A 23,275-nucleotide genomic window follows, 5' to 3' on the forward strand; every position below is an offset into this window, starting at 1 on the left:
TCATCGCACTTTGTTTATTGATCAGTTTCCATGACCACAGATGAACAATACAGTTGACTTGTAGGCAATGACAAAGCAGATTAAAAGTTTGTCTGTGGTGTCCGGTCTCAGTCATAATAATATAGTTACAAGCGACTGAGCGTGAAGAAACAATAAGGTACACAGGCATATTTACAAGCTTTCCTTCCGTGACTTGGCCCCGACACTCGCACACACGTGCGCTCCTGCTACAACACTAGAAGACAATAGATCTTGATTTTGATTTTTATACAGTCGACAACATTTTTTAATGCGTCATCCAACAACCCGACATAGCTGTGATCCATTTAATTTTACCAGAATATACAGTACAAATCAAGTATTAGTGTGAGGTTCCAAAAGGAATGGAGGAATTTCTTATATTTCATACTAATAATTATAAAAACAATCCAGTCTAAAACTCAATAAGCTTAACAGGGGACTGCGATCAGTGGCATGTAGAGTTGACAAATGTGTTTTAAGTGGATATCAATTTGATGAAAGAGAAAGGAAGAGGAAAGGAGGGTGAACAAGAACATTTGGTCTCCTTTTTTTCTTTTTTTTTTGTAATTCCATCATTTCCAACTTTCTAAACATTCCACTTAGTGAAAAAAAGGCAGAGGCAAAGTAGAGAGCAAGAGAAGGATGGCCAGACAGGACAGAGTGCTCTCTGTGCTCTCTAGCCAACTCTTTTGTGTCCATGTTCTACACTCTCCTGGACCGGTTCAAACTCTGCCACCGTTTATTTGGAGAGCTTCTTAATCCTCTGATCTAGCGCTGCAAAGTTCTCTTCTACAGCCACCAGGTTTTCCTTCATTGTCTGTTGGACCTGGGGGCAAGAGGGGGAGAAAAAAAGCTCAATTAGGTTACAAGAGAGACATACTGATGAGGCAGAGGAGAGAGAAGTGGCGGGAAAGAAGCTGTGGTGGAGAGAATGAGTTGAGGGGAGGCAGGAAAATATGCAGATATAGAGAAGATGTAGAGACGGAAAGAGTGGATATGGAGTCAAGATTGTTTTTTAAAGGCAGGATTTGGGGAGGCAGCAAACTGGTTTAGAAAAGTTGGCTGGACAAAACAAGATATATGAGCTCTGGGAGTTAAAATAAAGACAAAACAAGGTTAGGGTTAGTTTAAAAACATCATTTTAGGAAGTGGTTTCATTCTTTTAACATTCCTATGTACTAAATGATTGGTAAAAAATAATTATTGGGTTGATCAGTTAAAGAAAAAGTACATACTAATAAGCTTGTGACAACATCGGTGTTACCTGGTACACCGGGCTTTTTAGAAGAAAAGGTGCTCACTATCTGTCAAGCGCTGTGTTAATTTGTTTATTTAAAACAGCGACTGTGTGCAAATAAGTATTCCACAGCACAATGCTTATATCCATCTGTTTTCCCTGGGCGGGTTTGCTAATGCAAACAAAACATTTCTCCTAACCCAGCTTTACATTAAAAGCATTTGAGTGGCGAAACACAAGTTGACTTTTATCTTGAAGTCAGTTAACTCTCCTTACTACCGTCACGTTATTAGTGAAGTGTGACTCCTGCTACTCCGTGCTGGAGCTGTACACCTGAACACCGGGTAACACCAACTACTGTAGCAAGCCTAAGCCCCATTACATTATATTTACATAAATCTGTCATGGATGTGTGAGGTCAAGTTCACAGGGAATTAAAACATACAAAGAAATACTGAAAATGCTATTAAAAGCTGGCACTATTGAGCAATGTTGATCCAGGAGGTGACAGAAAAACTGTGCTTGCAACAAAAAAAATGACATTTTCTGTGAAACCATTTGAACATCAGATTCAGTGATCTTCTAAAGCCTCACGACACCACTGCAGAATACAGTGTAAGTCTATGAAGAAATAAGACCAGAACTTTTATGATTTCATATTAGAAGTTTCAACAAACACTAAAAAGAAGCTTTTCTTGTGGCGGTGCTGCTTTTTCCATGTAGCTAGAAGCCTTGACCTGTGAAAGCAGAGGTTGAGTATTGACTGAGCCCAAAGGAGGCTTTAGACAGCCTCAGTCCTTCTGATGGGCCGCTGCACTGTGTTACATTATTACTTTTGGCCTTACAGAACACTTCAAATTGTGTTAGAGGACACCGATCATTTATTCCCTACACAAAGAGGTTATTGCCACGCGGTTGGGTTTGTCAAGTTTTCTTTTCTTTTTTTCTAAGCTAATCCAACATGTTCAATCATGCTGTTAAAAAACATCTGGAGTGAAGAAGCTACAGCAGGTGTTTACTGGGTTTCTATCTTTTTTAAAATAATGCCTTTCAGTCTCTGACTATAGAAAAGGTTTATTTCCTGTATTAGATTGGTTCATTCATTCATTCACCACACATGCATATCCACTGGCCTCATCCCAATGGTCCTATGATTGCAGTAGATCGCACACGACGTGGACATTTAAGTGGCCAAACTTGTTCCACACTCCGGCAGTGTTAAAAAGATTTATCTTGAACTTCCTACCTGTGTTAGCAGGGTGTTATTGTCCTTCAGAGAGTTGTTGATCATCTGCTGAGTGGTGTCCAGGTGGGTCAGCAGCTGGCCAAACTGCATGGCTACAAGTTGATGGGGTTGGATGAAGTGAAACCCAGAGGCAAGAGCGTAGAGAGAATAGTATTAGTTCTCAAATGTACAGTTAAAAACTTGCTTAAAAAATGTAATGTTGTCTTTGCTCTCAGCCAAAGTGAGGGGAGATAAATAATCTGAAACGGATGTATGACTGCTTGACAGATTAAACTTTTTTTCTTTCACTTGTTTGCCTTCATCTGTACAGAAAGATCAGTGGAGAAACATTAAGTGGATGCAGCTAAACCCCATTGAACACTTTAGCTGCAGACTGTGACAGATTGGTGCGAACACAGTCAGGATGATAAATGACCCCTTCAGCTCTCAGGAATGAATTATCAATACAATCTATTAATGCCAAGGTTCTGCTTTCATGTGCTAAATAATAAAAAGATGATAATGTGCATCTCTTTCTCCCTGAGGGGGTGTTTAACAGTATTGCCAGATTTAGTCTAATTCTATTACCATTCTCAGGCTCCCTTTCAGTGATTTTTTGCCCTTTGTTATAATAGAATGGCATGGTTTTGGCTAAATCTATTATCCGTTTGAATCCAATTTTCGCTTAGTTTTCATCTTTTGTCTCACACGCGTTCCCATTGCAAATGCAAATCTTTCAGGCCAAGTATTACTTCCCAGCACAGACGCTGTCTGACACATGATCCGGGGTTCACACCCTGTTATGTTCTGTGGCTACATCCTACATATTTTGAATCTTTAATGCCACTCCCCACCCCCCACTAACCTACATACATCCTCTCCTTGAACTCTCATGGGTGTCATTTCAAGGTTCTTCTCCCACATAAAAGAACATAAATTATACAAGTTTTCATTGTTATCATCACTACTGGGGTGAAATGTGCCCCTAGAGCAATATTGTTACAATATTTGAACCAATTACTCAACACCAGAACATTCATGTATTGTTATGGGGCAAAGTGATATGATAGTAAACTCCTCTCACTCAACAGCTCATATTGTCTTGTGGTTTAGAGATTTATGTGAGGGAACATAAGTCTCAGGCTGCAGCACTGTAAAATAGTTCCCATTCCTGTGTGTTACCTTGCTCGTGCAACTCCTTGACAGCGACAAGCCTCTGCACCACCTGAGGTATAGAAGTGGACATGGCATCCCACTTCTGCACCACGTCATAAAGCTGCGACACCTGACAGGTGAGCACATACAGGCACATTGAATACCAACATTAAGCCTTCCAGATAAAAAAAAAGCATGTTTCTTTTGTCCAAGGTCACAGTTTTGTCCTTTGTTGCCTGATGCAATAGTTATTATTGTACTGTAAATATTTCTAATGCACACTGATAAACAAATTCAGACAACCCTGTCTATGATTAATAGTGTTACTGTGACAATCTGGCTGTGCAGTCTACATCTGAACAATGTGGGGACTTTCATGTTTCTGTGTACATACCTGCACTTATTGTTAAAATACACTGGATCACCTCCATTTAAACTTCATAATACCGTGCTATTAAATGTAGGGTTATACCAGTTCTGAGATATAATGTGGAATAAAAAATGATCATTTTGATTGATCATACTGTGTTTATTTGCTTATGCACAGTATAAACTCTACTGTATTAGTGTTTCTGAAAAATATACATATTTGAACTTTTTTGTGAAATTACAGTAAGCATTTGTTGAACCGAAAGATAAACCTTCCCTTTTCCTTCCTCTAAGGGTCATTAACTGACAATAACAATTATTGTGATATACCGTGTAACATGAAACGGTGATATCTTCTGAGGTTATCTAACTGTGAAAATCTCATACTGTTGCAACCCTTATCGAATGCTACAAATATTGCTTGCATTGCTTGATATTTGCACTTTTCATTTTCAGCTGCATTTTATCTCTAAAGATATAGGCTTGGTTATTGTGAGTGCAATAACAATGAGGTTAGGTAGTTGAAGAACAGTGATGCAGTCACACACCTTATTTAGTAAGTCACAAGCACAGTACATCATAGACTCCTAAAGAGTCAGACAGCAATGTACACCCCCGTCTCATACCCACTGGAAAAGAGACGTCTTTTTTTTTCTTAGAGTGGAAAACAAAAATATCAGACGTCTGTTGAGTGGCACCTTCAGTTAATTTGGGGAAATATGGGGTCAATTTTTCCAATTTGTTAGGAAAATACATTTCCACACACTGCTGATTGAAGCAACTTCTGCAGTTTGGAATAGTGTCTATATTATTTTGTTGTGGTGTGGGTGATATGCTGCTGTCCTGACTATAAGAGTCTATTATGGATAGTTTACTATTGACAGTAACAATGGTTTGTTTTGTTTTAATTGTTTGACTATAGTTCTGTTACTTTATTTTTCTCAGTCTTTGTATGCCGTTTGGCAATATGTGAATTATTACACTAATGTGTTTCTATGAAGTGAATATCATCCTTTTTAGATTTTAAGTGCTCTGATAACATACTTGTTTGTTCTTGCAAAATCCAATAAACAAAGTTTAAAAAAAGCAATGTACAATAACCTTATTTATCCAAAGTAAACCACATCGTCTGACTTTATCCTTCACCTTAATGATATAATTAACATGTCCTGCCCCCTTCTGGCCTTTTAAGAGTACAGCACTTTAGAGCAATTGATGTCTAAAGCACACAAGTACTTTGTATGTAGATCATGCAGATCTCACATAAATCTAACATGAAAAACCTGAAAGAAGCTTGATTCATTACTGACTCAAAATTCCCAGAATACCAAAAGCTGTTTGTTACGGACAGCACTAAATTCAAAATTTAACTTATGATGCTGCTGCTCTCTGCTGTTTAGTCCAACTGTCAGAGCCGTCAAGTATTAGTGAACATCTTCTAAATTGACATCTTGTCACCCAGACTGAACTATGAAGGTTATCTTCTGTGACGCTACATGATTATTGGACATATTAAACAACTTAGGATCAAAGGAAATCTTCCATCTTTAAGTCTTTTGTAACGGAGAATTCACAGGTGGACTTTTAAGATGCCATTCTGTATGAGAGCATCTGAGCTGATTACTCGATTAGTGTGCACTGATGAATGTACAGGGATTACAAACCTTGTTTTGTGTATCAGCGTCTTCAATTGCCGCCTTGTGTTTAGCAATCTCATTCATCTTCCCGAGGACACTCTGAATGGGAGGGGTAAAAAGTTAATTATTTATCTTAGTGCGAGAGGTATTCAGAGGACATTCAGATACGTAACAGGAAAACAGACAAGCATGGATTAGGTTAGTATCAATACTGCGGTATAACGACAGGTTCTTCTAGCGGGCTACACTACAAGTAAGCAAAATGTATGAAAAACTGGCAGATTTTAAAAGTTAAGAAGATACAACACAAGTGTTTATCAGCACTTCACCACAAAGCAACTGAACTATTCCTTTCACTGAGTTTCAATAACCATCCAGTGCTAGGGGATGTTTCAAAAAGACAGAGTAAGCTACAGTAAATACCATTATATACCAGAGTCAGAGGAAGGGCTGACATCTTGTTTTTTGTGTTGTTTCTTTTTAGTTTAGTTTATTTAATAAGGGACAGTCAAAGAAAAAGTCAAAAAGGCTTCCGAAAATATGACAAAGCAAAAGAGAAAAAAAAAAAAACGAAGATGGAAAATCAAATTTTTATATTGGATTTACATTTGATTTACATTCTTTGTAACGAACACATATAGATAATATATTGAGCTTGTCATTGAACTCCCTGAAACACAGCAAACGCACATTTCAGCATTCTTTTTTAAAAACTACGGTTTCTCTGGGAAATATGCTGTACAAATAAATATAATGATAATACATAGAATAATCAGTTGTAATCAAATCACAACTGATTATTTTATTTATACCAAAAGCCTACATTTCCCCACTAACACCGTTCTGTATGCTGAACATGGATGAGTTACCTGCAGTCTGGCCTCCACTTGGTCCAGAGTAGCAGAGTCCAGTGCGCTGACTCTCGCCTGCAGGAGCTCTATGGTGTCCTGAAACAAACAAGCAAAAAAACACACACACACACAAGTTATATATAAGTTTGCAGACAGAACTTTGTGTCCTTGCTCTTACCACTGGCACAGTAGCAATAAACAAACTTGGAGGAACTGATGTCATCTTTGAAGTATGACCCAGTTCTCTGGCTGCACATCAGATACACAGTGTTATGAATACAGACACAAACTCCATACAGTGTGTTCCCACAAGAAAGTAGCTGACTTCTTACCATCAAACTGACTCCTTGTACGCCAGCACTAAGAGGTCCCTGCAACATCAACACAAAGAGGGAGAAGTACATTTTAACAAGAAGCAACGAAGCCTCCCCCATAATTTACATAAATCAAGTGGAAGATTTTTTTTTAATTTCACTTTGTGGATGGTTACACAGCAACAGGAGCATGAAAATGCTGCTGGTGTGAGAGTGAAAGAGATAAACAGAATTAGTGTGAATGAAAGAGAAAGGCTTGAGAGAGGATGTGTGTGTGTGTGTGTGTGTGTGTGTGTGTGTGTGTGTGTGTGTGTGTGTGTGCGCGTGCATGTTTGTTGGTGTGTACCTGCTTGTCTGATCCTGAGCCAACAGCGATCTCCAGCTCAGCAAGACGCTTCTCCAATTCTGCCATCTACAGGGACAGAACAAGGCAACACATGGCTGGCAGTGACAACAGCATCCCACAAGACACACATAAAACGCCCACGCACACACCTTCCTGCCTTTTGTCCTGTTTATTGCCATCGAATACTCTGACATTTATCTCATGAGAATGAAAACAAAAACACGTCTAGCTGATCATACCGCTTAAACATGCGTTCACATCCGAGACATTCTTCCACTTTACCTTGGCAGACTCATTGAATTTTTCCTGCTCTGGTCTGCTGTGCAGCTCGTAGAGTACGACTCCATCTGGGCCCTTAGCTGAAGCCGTCGGCTTGCTGTCTCCTGCAGCGCTGCCACGGCTGCCCTTGGCCACTTCCAGCTGGGTGAGCAGACGTCTGCGGGAAAGGGAGGAAAGGGAGACACAAAAGGATTATATGCTCAATATTGTTATCTGCCCCCATGTGCTGCTGTGCCCTCTTTCTCTCTTGGTACCAATCTTTTCAGGCTTTGTTGTAAACTGTAAAGTTCAAGGTGAGCTTGGATCTTTTTAGAACAGTTTTCATTACTTTTTATTCCCATTCTCTCACTTGTGTCACCATCTCTCTCTATCTTCCTCATGCTTGGGTCTGACATGTTGCAACAGTATGTTTTCATTCTCTCTGCGCCTTCTCTCACCTTCTCCAGTTTTATTTCCCTTCCTCTATCATCTGTCCATCCGTTCTCCCTAGGTAGTTCACTGAGATCAGCAGGATTTATGTGAGCAATTGATACCAGCTGTACTGCCTTACCCTTATTACTCGCTCCCTCCTTATGTCTGGGTTTTAGTCAGAGGCTCAGGAAAATGAATTCCCCTGCCCTTGCCTCCAACCATCTATTGCTGACTACTTCCATTTCCTCAATCTACTTTTTCCATCACTCCATCAGGGTCTGATAGTTTTAGGCTTCAGGTTTCAGTTTCCAGATGCTTGTCGTCTTCTCAGCTCACCTGGCCAGCGCTCCATCTGGGTCAGCCAGGTTGATGTGTGCCTGTGGTCCCAGCAGTGAGTCGAGATGGGCAGAAACCAGCTGCTGTTTGAGCTGGGCTGCCTGCTGGGCAAGCACCACCGGGGTCAGGCGCTCCTCTGCATTGCTTTCCTTTGTGGCAGACTGCAGACAGAGGAAACACCGGGATCATTGAGTAACTGAGCTCTATGCAGCAGTAAACAGCAATGCGGTGGTTGAGGAAATCGAGGACTAGAAGTCTGTTTTCTGAGAACATGCGTCCCATGACAAATCAATGGAAATTAAGGAAAATGTTCTGAATCCATAAACATGCACACTTTCACTAGACATGCAAATTGTATTTGTTCTAACATTGTGTTTGAGATAGAAGAGAATTAAGCGGTGCAATTAAACCTGGGATTGGATTAGACGTTGCAGCCAACCACGGGGATCTACTTAAGGGTAACAAAATGAAATAACAAAATAAAACTAATTTGAAAATGATTTGGTAAGTTTATGCAGAAAGCTTTAGGAGGCTTGAGCTGCTGTCTCTGATATGCTTTCTTAAACTGGAGCGTTTTTTTGGCGTTTATTTTTCCCCGATTCTCCGCAACAGAGGTGGTACGGGGAAAATTATTTTGACTAATAGTGGGGCTGGGCAATTAATAGAATTTATGATTTTGGCTTCCAACGATCATGACAGCAAGATTATTGAGATAAAACGATCTCTGATGCTCCTGTTTTGTGCCACGTTATATATCAAGCGCGTCCCTTTCTTTCACAGTAATGCACTTTCATTCCTTCCTAAAAGCCCAGAGTCATTCTCAGCCAGGCTGTGACACGTTTAGTTCAGCTCACTGCAGTCAAGTGAGCAGTCGTTTGTGAAAACCACATCAGGACAGCCGTCACTTTTGATGCACATCTCTCCTTGCTGTTACAGTACTAGCTTGGAGCATCCAAAGAGGATGAGAGAGTACATTTCAGTAATCCTTTCTCACATTTCGTACACCAAAATAATATTATAATACACATCGTATGTTAAAAGGGTCTCAATATTTATATTATATTATAAGTGCAAGATAAATCCAAAGTCAAAAAGTTATTGTGTTATATTGACTGATATGGTTTTATCAGGGAAGATACCAATACTGATTATTAGTTATCAAGGACACAGATAACTGATGTGTGTAACCATTGTATGTTTACAGCAAATTTTAGAATAACCAGGGATTGACTGTAACAATTTATGACAAGTACAGTATATTTACTCAAGTACAATTGAGGTACTCAGTATTGTCTGTTGAGTATTTACATTCTCTGCTACTTTATGCTTCCACTAGTTACTTTGCAGATCCAGATTATTTAGTGTTGACAGGCAATTTCTTATGAATTGGAACCAGTCAGATAGCTGACTGCTGTGGGCGGGACACTGAGTGAGATCACAGAGTGGTGAATACAGACAGAGACAGAACAATGCATCAGAGCCGAAGCAGCATTTTTTAACTAATCTATTTAAACTATTTTAAACACGGCTACAGATAAGTCGGAAAAATGCTGAATATCCACCCTGATAATCGGCCAGGCTGATAATCAGCCCATCCCTAATCCTGATCTCAATATTGACCAAAATAATGGTGGTTATGATTTTTTTCCATAAGCCAGCAGTCATGACCCATAGCCAAAACAGTCAGAATTATGAGACCTAGGTTGAAATAAAATGCCAGAATCTTCTTCAACACTGACAATAGCAAAGCACGGTCAATGGCATCAACGTTGGACACACACAGTTAGATTCCTGGTGTTCTCCCTGGTCTATCTCAGTGGATAACATTATGTTCTCACTGAAGCATGCAGCATTTGACTTTTTTACATTCACTGCTCTCAGCCTGATGAATAGACACACATTACCATGAGAAAGTCAATTGCTCCACAGAGGTCTTTCATAAGTGCAATTTGGAGGTTGTAGCAGAGTAGCAACTTGTTCCAGAAAGTCAGGCTGAATATTCTGCCATTACGACCTGCATGAGCTGAAACCCATGGATACTGTCACAAAAACTGCCAATTCACATGTTGAATTATTCGGGTTTGGACTCTTAGGGCAGCATGCCCTGCTCCATTTCTATCCAAGGTAGTGACACCCACGTTTTAATTAGTTTGTGGGCTGCGGGGTCTACGCAAGTCTTGAAAAGCAATTACCTACACTGGTTTTAATCAAATCTCATTTTCAGGGTGAATTGAAGCCAAGCTTTGGATTGGATATTCAGGTCTGTAGTGCAACAACAACAACTGGACATAAATATACCACCATCCAAGATGTTCTAGCTACAAGGTTGCACTCCGCTGAATGAATACATGATGATGTGGTCGAGGGACAGAGTGAAGGAGAGTCTGGCTCTGTGAAAGGCGACTGAATTTGTGTGCAGACAGGAAGATAAAGGCGGGATAATCACAGAGTACCATCCCTTGCCAAGTCCTTTGGGCAAGGCGAGAAGTGTGCTTGGGTGCATGTGTGTGTGTTGCTATTAGTTCACCTGGATGGTATCCACCTCCTGAGTGAGTTCCTGGATCTCATTCACCAGGCGCTGGTACTTCTGCTGGGGCGTCTCCTTCACTCCGCAGCCCTCTCCAAGCTGAACGAGGATGAGAGAGAGTGGAGAAATTGTATGAATAGAACACAAGACCAAAATGAGTCTAATCCAGAGAGAATGGCCTCGAGTCCAACAATCACACAAACACATCATCGCAGCCTCTTAACTCACTATCGGAAAATAGCGAGTGAAATAAAAATGTAAACACGGCGGTTACCCTCAGCTTGGAACATCTTGTGAGAGAATGAAAAGTTAAAGCTGAATTTCTGCTGAACAGAAAGTACTCACAATTTCAAATTCTCCAGACTCATAGCCCACTCTTCTGCTTTTACTGATTCTGTCTGAGAAGTCTGAAAAAGAGACAAATGGGTTGTAAGACAAATAATCAAAAGGATCTGTTTAATTACACCTGTAAAAGGGCAGCACCTGTTAACTTTGTCTGCCAGTCTTGCATTTTACAAAGAGCATTTAGAAAATGTCCTTTAAATGTTGTTTGTTTTGATAACTACGTAGAGTAAATATTGTATTCTATAAAAGCTATTGTAAATATTACAATAATGTTGTTTTACATACCGAGTATTGACAGTAATTTGTAGTACAAGACTAATTGAAGTACCACTCAGTTGCCAGTTTATTAGGTACACCTAGCGTAAACTAATGCAGTTTGATACAACAATGCCGCAATAAATCTAATACTAGTGTTTTTTGCAGCACAACATAGTAGTTATTACTAGTAAATAAGTTAAAAAAAAAGAAGTAATGTTATCATCTGCTACCAACTGACCAAGTCCTTTGGTGGTGACGTGCTTGTCTTTGAACTTGTCATAGGCTGCGTTAGGGTTGACCACAATCCTCTCCACGCTGTCACTGCAGAGCTCCTCCTGTCATTAAAACACCACGAAACAAAGTCAGATTAACATAAAATCATAAAAAGCATGTAAGACTAAACAGATAGACTTCAAAATGAGCCTTGGCTTACTGAGCCAGTTAGCCAAAGGTCTCAAAGCCCAAGGTAGACTTGAAATATGTTGACAGGTTGGTTAGATCCGAGAGGAAATTCTACGCCTGATCATTGCCACAAATTTGATTTAAAATGATTATGAATTATGTGGTTAAATCAACAAATGTAATTCTGCTCACCAAGGTCAGTTACCCTCAGAAATTAAAAGCCATTGTAGCCATTAATCATGGAAAATTCACAAGAGCTTCAGAGCCATTATTTTGGCCAGATTATTTCAACATGATTTAGAGTACCGGCAGGCAAGAGACAAATGTGCAAAATTAAATATATCACAGCCATAGTTTACCATGGCCTGATTCTAGACTCGTAAGACCATCTTTCAAAAATATGTCATCCATGTATTATAAGTCTACTATGGTAAAAATTAATGTTGCATGAATCTAAAAAGGCAGAACCAAAGCTCAAAGACACTAACACTTTCTTCTCTAAATGACGTTTTTTTGATTAGTGATTCTAATCGCAAAAAAACGTTTAATCAAAACTTCCTAGTGATTGATTATGATGAGCTAGAAGCTATGGGTAGGATTAAAACACCACTGACACATACAGATAGATGGCATGAGTCCAGGGCTCACACAGAGACTCAGATTAAAACACAGACCGAGAAAACACACAGAACACAAGACGGTTACACAAATGCAGGGAGGAGGAGTGAGGAGGAGGAGGAGGAGTGAGGAGGATGGTTAGTCAGGCTCTTACCAGCTCCTTGGGTTTCCAAAGAGAGTTAGAGAAAGTAACGGAAGAGCAGAGGGAGAGAAAAAAGTAGGGGGAGAGAGAGAGAGAGAGAGAGAGAGAGACAACACAGATTAATGTGGTTATCACATGCCATGCACACAGCAGGAACAGTTGGTCAGGGGAAAGATAAGAAAGAAAGCAGTGTTCTGAGAGTTGCTGCTAAAACCCTGGAGACACACTGTTCACACCGTCTCCAGTTCTTTCTCTCTTCCCCGACTCAGGGTGGTAAGATGGTCCATTAACACCAACAAGTTACTTTCTCCTTTGATACCGTACTGTAAATTATAATGCAGTGCGACTATATGCTCGCATGGAGAGCATTATAGGTCTCACAACATTAATGCTATGGATGCAGGGGATTAGTGGTTTAAAGACAATCCATGAGTAAGAATGAAGGGTACATGGTGGTTTAAGAAGTTAAGAAACTTAAAATGCTGGGAAACCCTAAAATGCATTCTGTTACAGAAATTGAAATCTATTATACAATTTAGATTTTTAACATGCAGTTCATCTAAAATTAATCTGCTAGACTAAACCAAAGTACTTAAACAAGTTCATCCAAGTCAAGGTCCATATACACTGTGTGATTTGGTGCTGTGCCAGAAACACTAATGATATCTTTGGTCATCAATTCAAGATGGTCTCAGATCACCCTGCGAGTCACATCCACTGATGACCTGCTAATGTCCGTGTCAACGGTCTGACAGTGTTGGAAGTTCAGGACCAAATTGTCACTGTGACTCCAACTACAACTGACATCTAAAAACAAAACTAAATGTGACATGAAACCAGGGATACACTGATCCATGTGGTTTTTTTAATGTCCAGGGATAGCTGTGGCGCTAAAAAAAACACATTTTTAATGTCAGAAGATGTCAACTAAATCTGGATCAGTCATGTCTGACCAATGTGTGATCCACTTAAAAAGGTCATTTATGGTGCAGATACCAATCTGATGCACCCCAGCATGTACTGACATAGCACACACTGTCCAACACAACATTGTAACCACAATTTCTGAATGCAGTCGGCATTTGGAGGCAAAACAAAAAGAATATTTTAGAAATCTGGCAAAGAAGAAAATGTTTGAACATTGAAGTGCCAGCGCCAAAACCAAAGCTTGTTATTTATTTGGCTCCATTTTCAAAACACAACAGCAGTGCAGATGGATTGCGGGAGTAGATGACGTGTTTCTGCTTGCCTTTATTTGCCCTATTTACATCATCAATGCTATGATTCAGCAGTGATTCATTGAAAAGCCTGACGTGACCCAAAACTGACAAACATACAGTCAGCAAAGATTCTGTACACAGAGTGACAATGCAATGAACCTGCAGGATGTTATCACACAGTGTATAGGAGCCTCAACAGTCCAGTTAGCCAGAATAGTGATGTTAGGCATGAAGCAACTGTTAGAACATGATGACAGGTTAATAAGGGAAATATCTTAAACAAGTAAACAAACACTTTCCCCTATATGCGCTTCACACTCACACAGACAAACACACGAGCCTTCACTGCTTAGTCAAAGCATGACCCAGTGAAAGAGCAAATTAAAATGCTGCTGAAGAGCCATCAATCATTATTCCCTTAGAATAGTTTAAATGAGCAAAACAAATAGGAGGAAAAGAATCAATTCCTTGCACTTCAAAACAATCAAAAATTGATGAATTACAGAGCACAAAAAGGGTCACTCCGTCGATCCATTTTTCATTTCATCAGCCCAATCAATAGAGATAGGAAAAGTGGATATGAGATTTTAAAAACGTGCATAAAAAAAGCATGGCATTAAGCTCACTGAGAGTAAAACGGAGCCAGTCTTACTTGTACAAACTATGGTCCCAGGAGGGGTTGGGGAGAGTCAAAACAAGGGCAAGGGTTTGGGAAGAACGAATGTGGAAACATGGAAGGGAAAACGCCAATTAGAATTGGTTATGTTTAAAAGCAGTGTCAGACCAGCATCCCTCAACTGTTCACCAAGTGCTTACCAATATCACAGTTAAAAAATACTCTACTCTAGCAATACAACCACTATCTCTGAAAGACTGCTTAACATTGCCCTTAGGTAACAGTGAGATAAGAGTCACAAGACCCTCATCAGGGCAGAGTTAAAAACATCCACAGCACATCTTGTTCCTTGCCATTTTAATTAAAAAAAATGGTGCTTGGGTGACATTTTGGAGGCAGATATAATAGTTTGCATAGTTTATAGAAGATGAGTTAAGCAGTAACCTAAAAGGGCATCTTGGCCTTTTGAATGATATATAGACAAGTATGCATAATCTTTGGAGACATATGCTTTTAAGTCACTAGGTGGTTATAAACAAATCTTGCAACTTTAGGTGGATAACAGGGGAGATCACAATTTACCTTGCAGAGTTAGTAAGGACAGCACAAATACAGTGACCGATTAATATAAACTTCATAAATCAGCTCATTAAGTTACATCACATTCTTGATGATGACATTGGTGCATTGATACAGTACTGCTGAGCTGCAATCAGTGCCTTGCCATGTGAGTAGTAATATTAAGCCAAGTAATCGTGACAGGGATAATGCATACGGATTACATTGAAGAAATCACTACCGTTATCTCAAGTGCACACACTTGTCAGGTAGCTACGTTAGCTACATATGCAGCGACCAAGCTAGCAGTCTGCAAACGGACACATCCAGTGGCTTCAAAACGTCCACTTACCGACTCAAACTGAGCCTGGTCATCTTCTGGAAGGTCACCGGTCTCGTACACGTCCGGCTCGTTAAAGGCCTGTTGAAACAATAAGGAAAACAATATAGCACAGGATCAGTTATCCAGTTTATTGTCATTAGCCTGGCCAACGCCCCGGCCCATTCAACGTAAACGTATTTGCTAACACTTGCTCTCTGGTGGTTTGCATCACGGGACACAACATTAGCTGAAAAACGTAACCAAGAAACTACAATTAACAACGCTAGCTGTTTAGTAACTGCAAACAGTACGCAGACAACACAGTAAACAGCAGAGACGTTAGCTAACCTAGCTGTCACAGCCTGGAGCTAGCATTGCCATATAGCAATCTAGCTAATCTGTCTGCTAGCGTTAGCCACTTACAATTCCTGGCAAGTTTGCGTATTTAGGATCAGCCATTGTCTGCGGGAAGCAAAGAGTAGACCAACAAATCACGATAGAATAAAACAGCAGTTCTTAAAACGTGTAAATGATCGATGAACCGAATCAAACTGTAACAAAAGCTAACGATAGATGAGCCAGCAGTCTCTCAGCCGGCGGACGTTTCCAGGCTGATGTGGTCACTAGCTTGATTTGACAGCGTGTACGTTGGGTTTGTTGCGAGCGAGGGCGGGTGGGCGGTGATGTGCTCGCTGTATCAACGGGAAAACGCAAAACGGCCTGCCAATACCAACGAAACAAACACACCCGAGAAAGTGGAGCGTCGTTACGCATGCGCACCATTTGACCAATACGATCTAACGGCCCGATTTATGTTGTTTAGTATCTTTTAATGTGATTTTCACATCAAACTCACTGTTTCATGTCGCACTCGTGATGCATTTCATACCTAATATGTTTCAACAACAACATTTTCTGTCGTTATTTTCCAGAAGTGTGTGGCTGAAGTGTAGCAGACGCGTCACACGGTGGCGCTAAAGGTACAAGAAAAGAGCTCCATCAATGGGCCGAAGGTGGTCGACTGAGATGATGATTCACTCTGTTGGAAAAAAATGATCACCGGCAAGTGAAGTGTTTTTTTTATTCCAGTAAATGCTGAAATGAGTGCAACTGTGTGTTCCTTCACTCACTTAAAACTCATCAATGTTTAGCTAGAGTTGGAGATAATACATAACATACGATAATGTGCTAGTAGTGCATGTTTGTTTGTCAAATAATCACCTACTTTACATCACATATAGCATGTTATATACTAGATATATACTACACGTGATCTGAAGACATTTAATGATTTTTTTTACATAACTACTAGCTGATAACTGCTTCTGCTAAGTAATCACATGATTGGATAAAGCATCGTCAAATTTGTACCTTTAGGCTACTTAAACGGTGGTCAAAAGAAAAATATAGGAGCAGTGGCAATAAAAGCTTGTATATAGAACAAGACAAACCAGTGCACTACGGCACAGCATTTTCAACATTGTCCTCTGTTTCTTGGGGTAAAGCCTGTCACATGAATGGCTTGCCTTTAATTATTTCACAATCCTCATTAAAATGTGAATGTATTCATTTTTAATGTAAGCCTATTCTAAGTACCAGGATATAGCTTTATTCATCCTTACTGTAGCTCTTTAGAGGAACATCTGGCAGATGTGTTATTAAAGGGGCACTTCAGTGATTTTACACATGAAACTCTTTATTCACGTGAGGAGTAATTAGCCCTTGAAAACAGTTGTATAATGTAGGCCTGTTCTGCCTTCTCACTTCATGAATTATGAACTGGGGTTGTTGGTGTTTACAAGTAAGTAAGGGTGTAGGGACACTTCAGTTGCATTGTGGGACATGTAGCTAGACTCCAGGGTGACTGGAGATTGAACCCTGAAAGTACAAGTCAGGGATGGATACCTTAGCTGCTTCAGTTTCTATCATTCTGCCTTTCAAACCTGTCCTTTAACCTGTGATGAAAGTGCAGTGCTGGAGTGCCCCTTTAAATCTCAAGGCCAAAAAAAAAAAAAAAATGATGGAGCCTCTGGTTCCCACATGACTACCCATCTTGTCATGCAAAACAGCATTGCCATGACGACCACTGCCAGTCTGGTGCAGACCAAAAAATAAATAAAAAAAAGAATGAGATGCTCTCCTCAAAAAACCTCTGTCCACAGCAAATATCCCACCAGATGCACGAAGCAGGCTACCTGTAGCTGCCTGAGTGCAAGTCGAAACTTTTCCGTGTGGCTGTGGTCGCGGGGATAAGAAGCAGAGTTGGAGCTCTCTCCCTGCTCCTCGGTCCCTGTGCTCAGCGGTGCTGATGAGAGGATACACACGCCCCGCCCCCAGTGAGAGAGCACGGCTGACAGTGATGCAAGGCATGCCTGTGAGGAGGCAGCAGCCCATCCAGACACTACCGAGCGGACCAGTTTGGACTATACACTCTCCACCTTCTTCTTCTTCTTCTTCTTCTTCTTCTTCTTCTTCTTCTTCTCCAGCGCTTCAAGTTTGCTCCGAGGGCTTCCTGAGAAAAGAAAACGCTGTCAAACGGCTTCTTTTTCTTTCTTTTTGTTTGACGTTTCTTGAATCAACGTGGCTGTGTAGTCTCTCCCCAAAAAACTCGTAGTTGCCCATTCTCCCAAATGCTTCGCGTGCCAGTCTCGCTTCGCATGTGGGTATAGAAGCGGCTGCGTGCAGGTGGTTTAAAAAAGGTTACACAGGGATTTTTTTTTATTTTTATTTTTTCCATTAGCTAAAGAAAACCCCCTTTTTCTATCTTTTTGGACGCGCGTCCACTTACTATTTATCCCCCACAATGGCTGATGGTAACGCGGAATGCAATATCAAGGTGTTGTGTCGATTTCGTCCACTGAACAAGTCCGAAATTAGCCGAGGAGATAAGTTCATCCCTGTATTTCACAGAGAGGACACTGTCATCTTCGGGGTAAGTTATTCCTAACCAGCCCTTTCTCTCTCTCTCTCTCTCTTTCTTTTTTTTTTTGGTCACCTTTTCCATGCAGTCCATGAGCACTGACGCTAGGGGTTACACTTTTCATCTGGCACACACATCAGATACTGGCCAGACAAGACTGAGGGCTTAAAGGCTTCTGATAGGGATCAAACTGAGTGTAGCCTCTATCAATACTCTGATCAGCATGCTGCACCATCCAGGTGTGTGTGCGTGTGTGTGTGTGTGTGTGTGTGTGGAGCAAGGAGGCTTCCTGATACCTGTCATTTTGGGGCTGGAGGAAAAAAGGGGCTAGATCTAACTGATGAATGATTTGCCACACATGTCATGTTTTGGGATGATTTGCCAGAATCGTCCCTTTCATTTTGAAATTCAGCCCGGAGATGAGCGAGCCCTACAATCCTGAGAACTTGGATCTCGACCCCACCTTTGTGATCCCACGCCGTGCCTCATCATTTCCTGCCTCTATGGTATCGATCTGCTGGATTTCGGTGTGTTTCCTGACTCCGAGAATTATGCAGGATTGATTGATTGCTGAAGATGTTTGTTGTGTAGTCCAGTCAGCCTTTAATGCACCGCTGATTTATCTGGTGCTGCAAATCTACTGAGAGTCATGATGGTGGTGCTCTGTAGGCTTGTTTCTGTCCGGTGAATGGGTTTTTGGCTGATTATCAGCTGATGATTGCTGTCACTGTTGCGCAGCAGCGATGAAAATGAACCAAGCTGTAAAATGTTGATCAATCTGATGGCTGTGAGCAACATGCCGTGGACGATTAGAGTGCTCTAAATGCAAATTGTCCTTGTTGGGGCAAGGCTAACACACACACACACACACATGCACAAGTACATACACAAGCAGGTGCTGCAACATGCACATGTGCTGTACAGTATACATCCATGCATTTCACTCCTAAGACACAGTTCTCTCCAGCAGTAACAAAAGGAGAGAGAGAGTGAGAGAGATCCACACCCATTTGGCCTGAGGCTTGACTTGAAGTGATGATCAAGACAGCAGAAAATCCCTATCGGCTTACTGTCGTCACACACATGCACAAACACACACTCACACACATTAAAATGCAAGACAGCATTGTTGGGGCAGATACCCCTGCGCGGCTGTCTTGTATACCCTGGTTGTACCAGCGGGATGTCTTCCCCAAACAGAGCGAACGCTCATTATCACATTATTTTGATGCTATTTGTGAATGGCAGGTTTGGCATTACAGCAGCTTGTGATCATTCAATCCTGCGTCAGCCTCCACTGCTGTATTTAAATGTGTTCTGGGTGTGTTTGAAGGCGGCAGAAGAATGAAACATTGATTCAGATGTTCACTCTTGTAGATGATGAGGTTATCTTAAACAGCTGTATCTCAGTATGAAAGTCAGATCTTCTTGAATTACTGTCTTGAAAGATTTATTTGATGTGAGTGTGTCTGCTCCATCAGGCTTGTGTTAGCCAGAAGGAATGCATGCTTCATATTAATCTCCAGATGATGACAGTTGGAAACAGTATGAGTAGAAATAAAGTAAACTCATCTAACCTATGAAAGGCCGACATACACTCTGCACTGCTGTCTTTCCCTACCTACACTCCTGAATCGCAGCAGGAGCCTTCATAGCCGATAATGCCTGGAAGCAGAAGCAGCTCTCTACTCATATTCCCATTCATTTTATGTACTGACCGCCCCTCTCTTTGCCTCCGTTCAGATGACTGTAATCACAGAAGTGTGCGTACAGTATTCATCTTTGTGAACGTAATTACTTTGGAGGCTTGCAGGAGGGTTTTCAAGGTGTGCAAATGTATTCAGAGTGCGTCTTTTACCGTCTGTAGCGTTTCTCTCGTAGCTCGGGAAAACTCTCAGACGAAGTTATGAGAGAAAAAAACAAAACAAAAAAAAAAAACAAAGTCTCCTGAGAGTTTAAATGCTGCGCACGTCAGATTGGATCAGGATTTAAAATATCAGGCCGACAGACAGGCAGGCACACTGCAGGGACCCCATAGCGACAACTAAGCGCTCACATTCTGACGGTAGATAAAAAACAATCCGAGTCTGGGCAGCACTGATGGCCCCACATTTGTCTGATCCTTCCAGAACTTGTTAACTGACAGAGGCAATGATTTGAGTTGCTGAGTGATGGTTCGGCTGCAACCGGGTGGCAGGCAGGAAGGGACTTGGAGAGATTGAAGATCTTGGAAGATGGTGTGCTGGTGTGCCCCGAATTGATGAAGGAACATCTCTGGGGGCCTCAAAACATTGGGAATCTCTGACTGTCTGTTAGGATGTGGAGTGTTTTCATACCGGAGCAAAAAGGCGTAGACTGCTGATCAAATTTCAAGTGAATTTTTAATGAGTCGGACTTAGATTTGCATCTGAATATGACACATCCACCTAAACAACAAGCAATGCATCTTTTCAAGCCTCCCCCCCTAAATATTCATGAGTTTCTACTGTTAGAGCTGCATCATGACAAAAAGAATGAACAAAATACAAAACATTATTTATACATTATATTATTCTAACAGGGATTACTTAAAGGAAGACTATGTAGCTTTTTCTATTGAGTTGGTTACAAAGACATTTTCATTATTTGTTTGTGACAGGCTAAACACAGTGTAAGAGCAGCACAATTAGAGCAAACTGAAGTATTAGTTGATCAGAGCAGACAAGGGGTTGTAGCTGAAAAACCCTTGCATTTAACCCGATGCATTTAATGGCTTGAAAATTGTGCTTTTAATTTGTAAGAGAAAAGTTGTATTCTTCAAAATCTATTTAATGCGTCTCAAAAGCAGCAATAATTGATTTCTGCAGTTACAACACTGATATTCTATCACCTCGTAAAATTGTTGCTACATCCAGCAGACACGGAGGAAAATTCACGTCCGTTGGGAGTTGTGCTTCTGGCGACCTGATGAATGTATGTAAGTCCAATAAGCTTTTGGTGCCCAACATCTCCCGAGGGAAATATGTAGCTCTTCAGCTGCTAAGTGCTTCGCTATGTTCACCAGCTAGTCGCCTACAGTGAGTTTATGAGAGGGTTTTTTTTTATTTATTTTTTTTAGAATATTTTATTTTGCCTTTCTAAAACAGGCAACATACAACCAGAAAATGGCAGCAATAAACAAATCAAAATAAAGTGAATAAACAAAACAAAACATTGAGAGACTTGGTGCAACATCTCATCTCAAGGATCATATAGTCAAGAACATCCACATGTATGGAGGTTTTCCATATAATCCAAAAAAGCTTGCTATATCTTGTGAGATGTTTTACTCTCTCCTACTCCTCAATCAATACATGATATTCTCTCGGGGTACGCAGCTATGCCAGCAAACTTTTTGTGAGCCTTATAGTGTGGCTACTCTTCTCTACTCAGTACACAAATCTCCAGATCCAATGGAAAGACAACTCTGTGAATGTTGGACAGGATGTCACATACCCTCTGCCATTACATTTAGGTGCAGTGATCTGTATCTGGAGTTTAAAGTAGAGGCAACACCATCTTTGCACAAGTCACCCCACAGTTCCCTATCCAGATTTATTCCCAGGTTTGGAGCTTTTCTTATCGAGTATTATTAATCTTGACATAAGAGCTTAATACACTCTGGAGATAGTTTAAAACCGTGGTTGGTCAGCATGACACAACTGCTCCACAGGTGTCACAGTATGTAAATCCCACCGGTCTTTGAGATCGACGCTAATGAAGACAGGTAATTGCAGGTAGCTGAAGGAATCTCTCATTATCAAGTTGTATTTCTGTTTAAACTGTTCAGCAGACACAAAGACTCCCTCCTCATAGCAGTGCTCTGAGTGACTAATACCTTTCTCAGACCATAATCTGAAGCTAATATTCTGAGAGATCTTTGGTAGCCGTCTGTTTCTCCATAAAGGAGTCCTTCTTCGTAGAACAGCTCATTATGAGAGCCTTTTGACTGAAAACAGCTGCTCTCTGTGGCCAAGATATAGATTGATAAGAGTGGTGAGATTGAATCAAAACAGTGAAGTTGCATATTGAGCTGAGAGATGCTAAAATGCTCCAAGAAACTGTGCAAAACTGCAGAGTCCAGTGATAGTTATCAATGGTTTTGTCTATGAGTAACCCATTTATACAGTCCTTTCACTGTCCTTCGATCCATTGCTAATACAAAAATGTGATTAGTGCAGCTTTAAACTTAAGGTGATTACTCAGCCACGGACCTGAGTACTAAGACGCGTTTGTCTAGACTCAACTCAGACGTCACCTTGAGCACTCGGGAACTGATGGTGACTTCGCTACCATCACGGACTATGTCCACTGCTGCATCCACTTGACATCAGCAGTGAGTCAGTGCGGTGAAAGAAGTCTGGAGCAGCGGTGCAAAACTCATCAGCAGCACAGACACAAGAGTCCGTCATTCGGCCCTGAAATGTTGGATCATAAAAGAAGTGGGTTACATTTTTAACAGGTGAGTTAGACCGTCGTGTTTCCCAACAGAAGCACTCTCAGACGTTGCAACACAATTTTTCCCATGAGTAATTTTAATGACAACAGCAATATGTCACATCCCACATTACTATTCCTTTGTCATTTCACGAGCGTGGCCACCTGTGGAGTGTCTGTGCAACAGTAATAGCCATACTCAGTCCGTACTGCCCCGGGGCTCGGCCTTTGTGTTCGCCCCACAGTGGAGTGACACAGCTGTCTCCAGTATTTCACTGTCTGCAGTAATGCAGCATCACAAGGGCCAGATTGTCCCTCCTAATCTTCTGGCAGGCGAGAACGATTGCCACGATGAATCAAGCCTTGGATTCAGTTCTATGAATAAATAAACGATCATGGCCGTCTCTGAGGCAGCGAGATATGGAATTTTCTTCTTTTCTTGCTCGCAGGCGGTGACATATAGATATTACATGCCAGTGCCATACGTTCTCTGTGTAGGCCAGGCTTATTAAAAATAACCTGAATGCATATATGCATCATACCAGTGACAGTTTATGATGATTAGGTATGAGTTAGGAGTCTAAAAAGAAATAACTGCAGTTTCAGACCTGTGCTATTCACTCCATAATCGTTTGTTGTCTTATCCACTTAAGCTGCAAGAGCTTTAGGAGCCTCACGAGTACTGAGGAGGATAAGAAGCATCTCTTTTAA

At 41.0% G+C, this 23,275-nt stretch overlaps 2 protein-coding genes across 3 annotated transcripts in view; one reads left to right on the forward strand and one right to left on the reverse strand.

The window, feature by feature from the left end:
- dctn2 (dynactin 2 (p50)) lies at positions 1-15,820 on the reverse strand. The gene is made up of 14 exons (XM_084348451.1): positions 15,613-15,820; positions 15,220-15,288; positions 11,550-11,646; positions 11,054-11,115; positions 10,709-10,807; positions 8,182-8,342; positions 7,438-7,591; positions 7,156-7,221; positions 6,828-6,866; positions 6,514-6,591; positions 5,672-5,743; positions 3,666-3,768; positions 2,505-2,596; positions 1-847 (listed from the first exon to the last, which is right to left on the reverse strand). The coding sequence occupies exons 1-14, from the start codon at positions 15,646-15,648 to the stop codon at positions 761-763; spliced, it is 1,215 nt and encodes a 404-aa protein (XP_084204577.1). The 5' UTR covers positions 15,649-15,820; the 3' UTR covers positions 1-760.
- A 1,579-nt stretch (positions 15,821-17,399) lies between these two features.
- Positions 17,400-23,275, forward strand: part of kif5ab (kinesin family member 5A, b) — a 76,156-nt gene continuing 70,280 nt past the window's right edge. For both annotated transcript variants that reach the window (XM_084349559.1, XM_084349560.1), the window contains exon 1: positions 17,400-18,121. In XM_084349559.1, the coding sequence (XP_084205685.1) occupies positions 17,993-18,121 (129 nt within the window). In that variant the 5' untranslated portion in view covers positions 17,400-17,992. The remainder of the gene's footprint in view (positions 18,122-23,275) is intronic.

The sequence above is a fragment of the Pagrus pagrus genome (genome assembly GCF_965226575.1).
Source record: "Pagrus pagrus genome assembly, chromosome: 3".
Lineage (NCBI taxonomy): Eukaryota > Metazoa > Chordata > Actinopteri > Spariformes > Sparidae > Pagrus > Pagrus pagrus.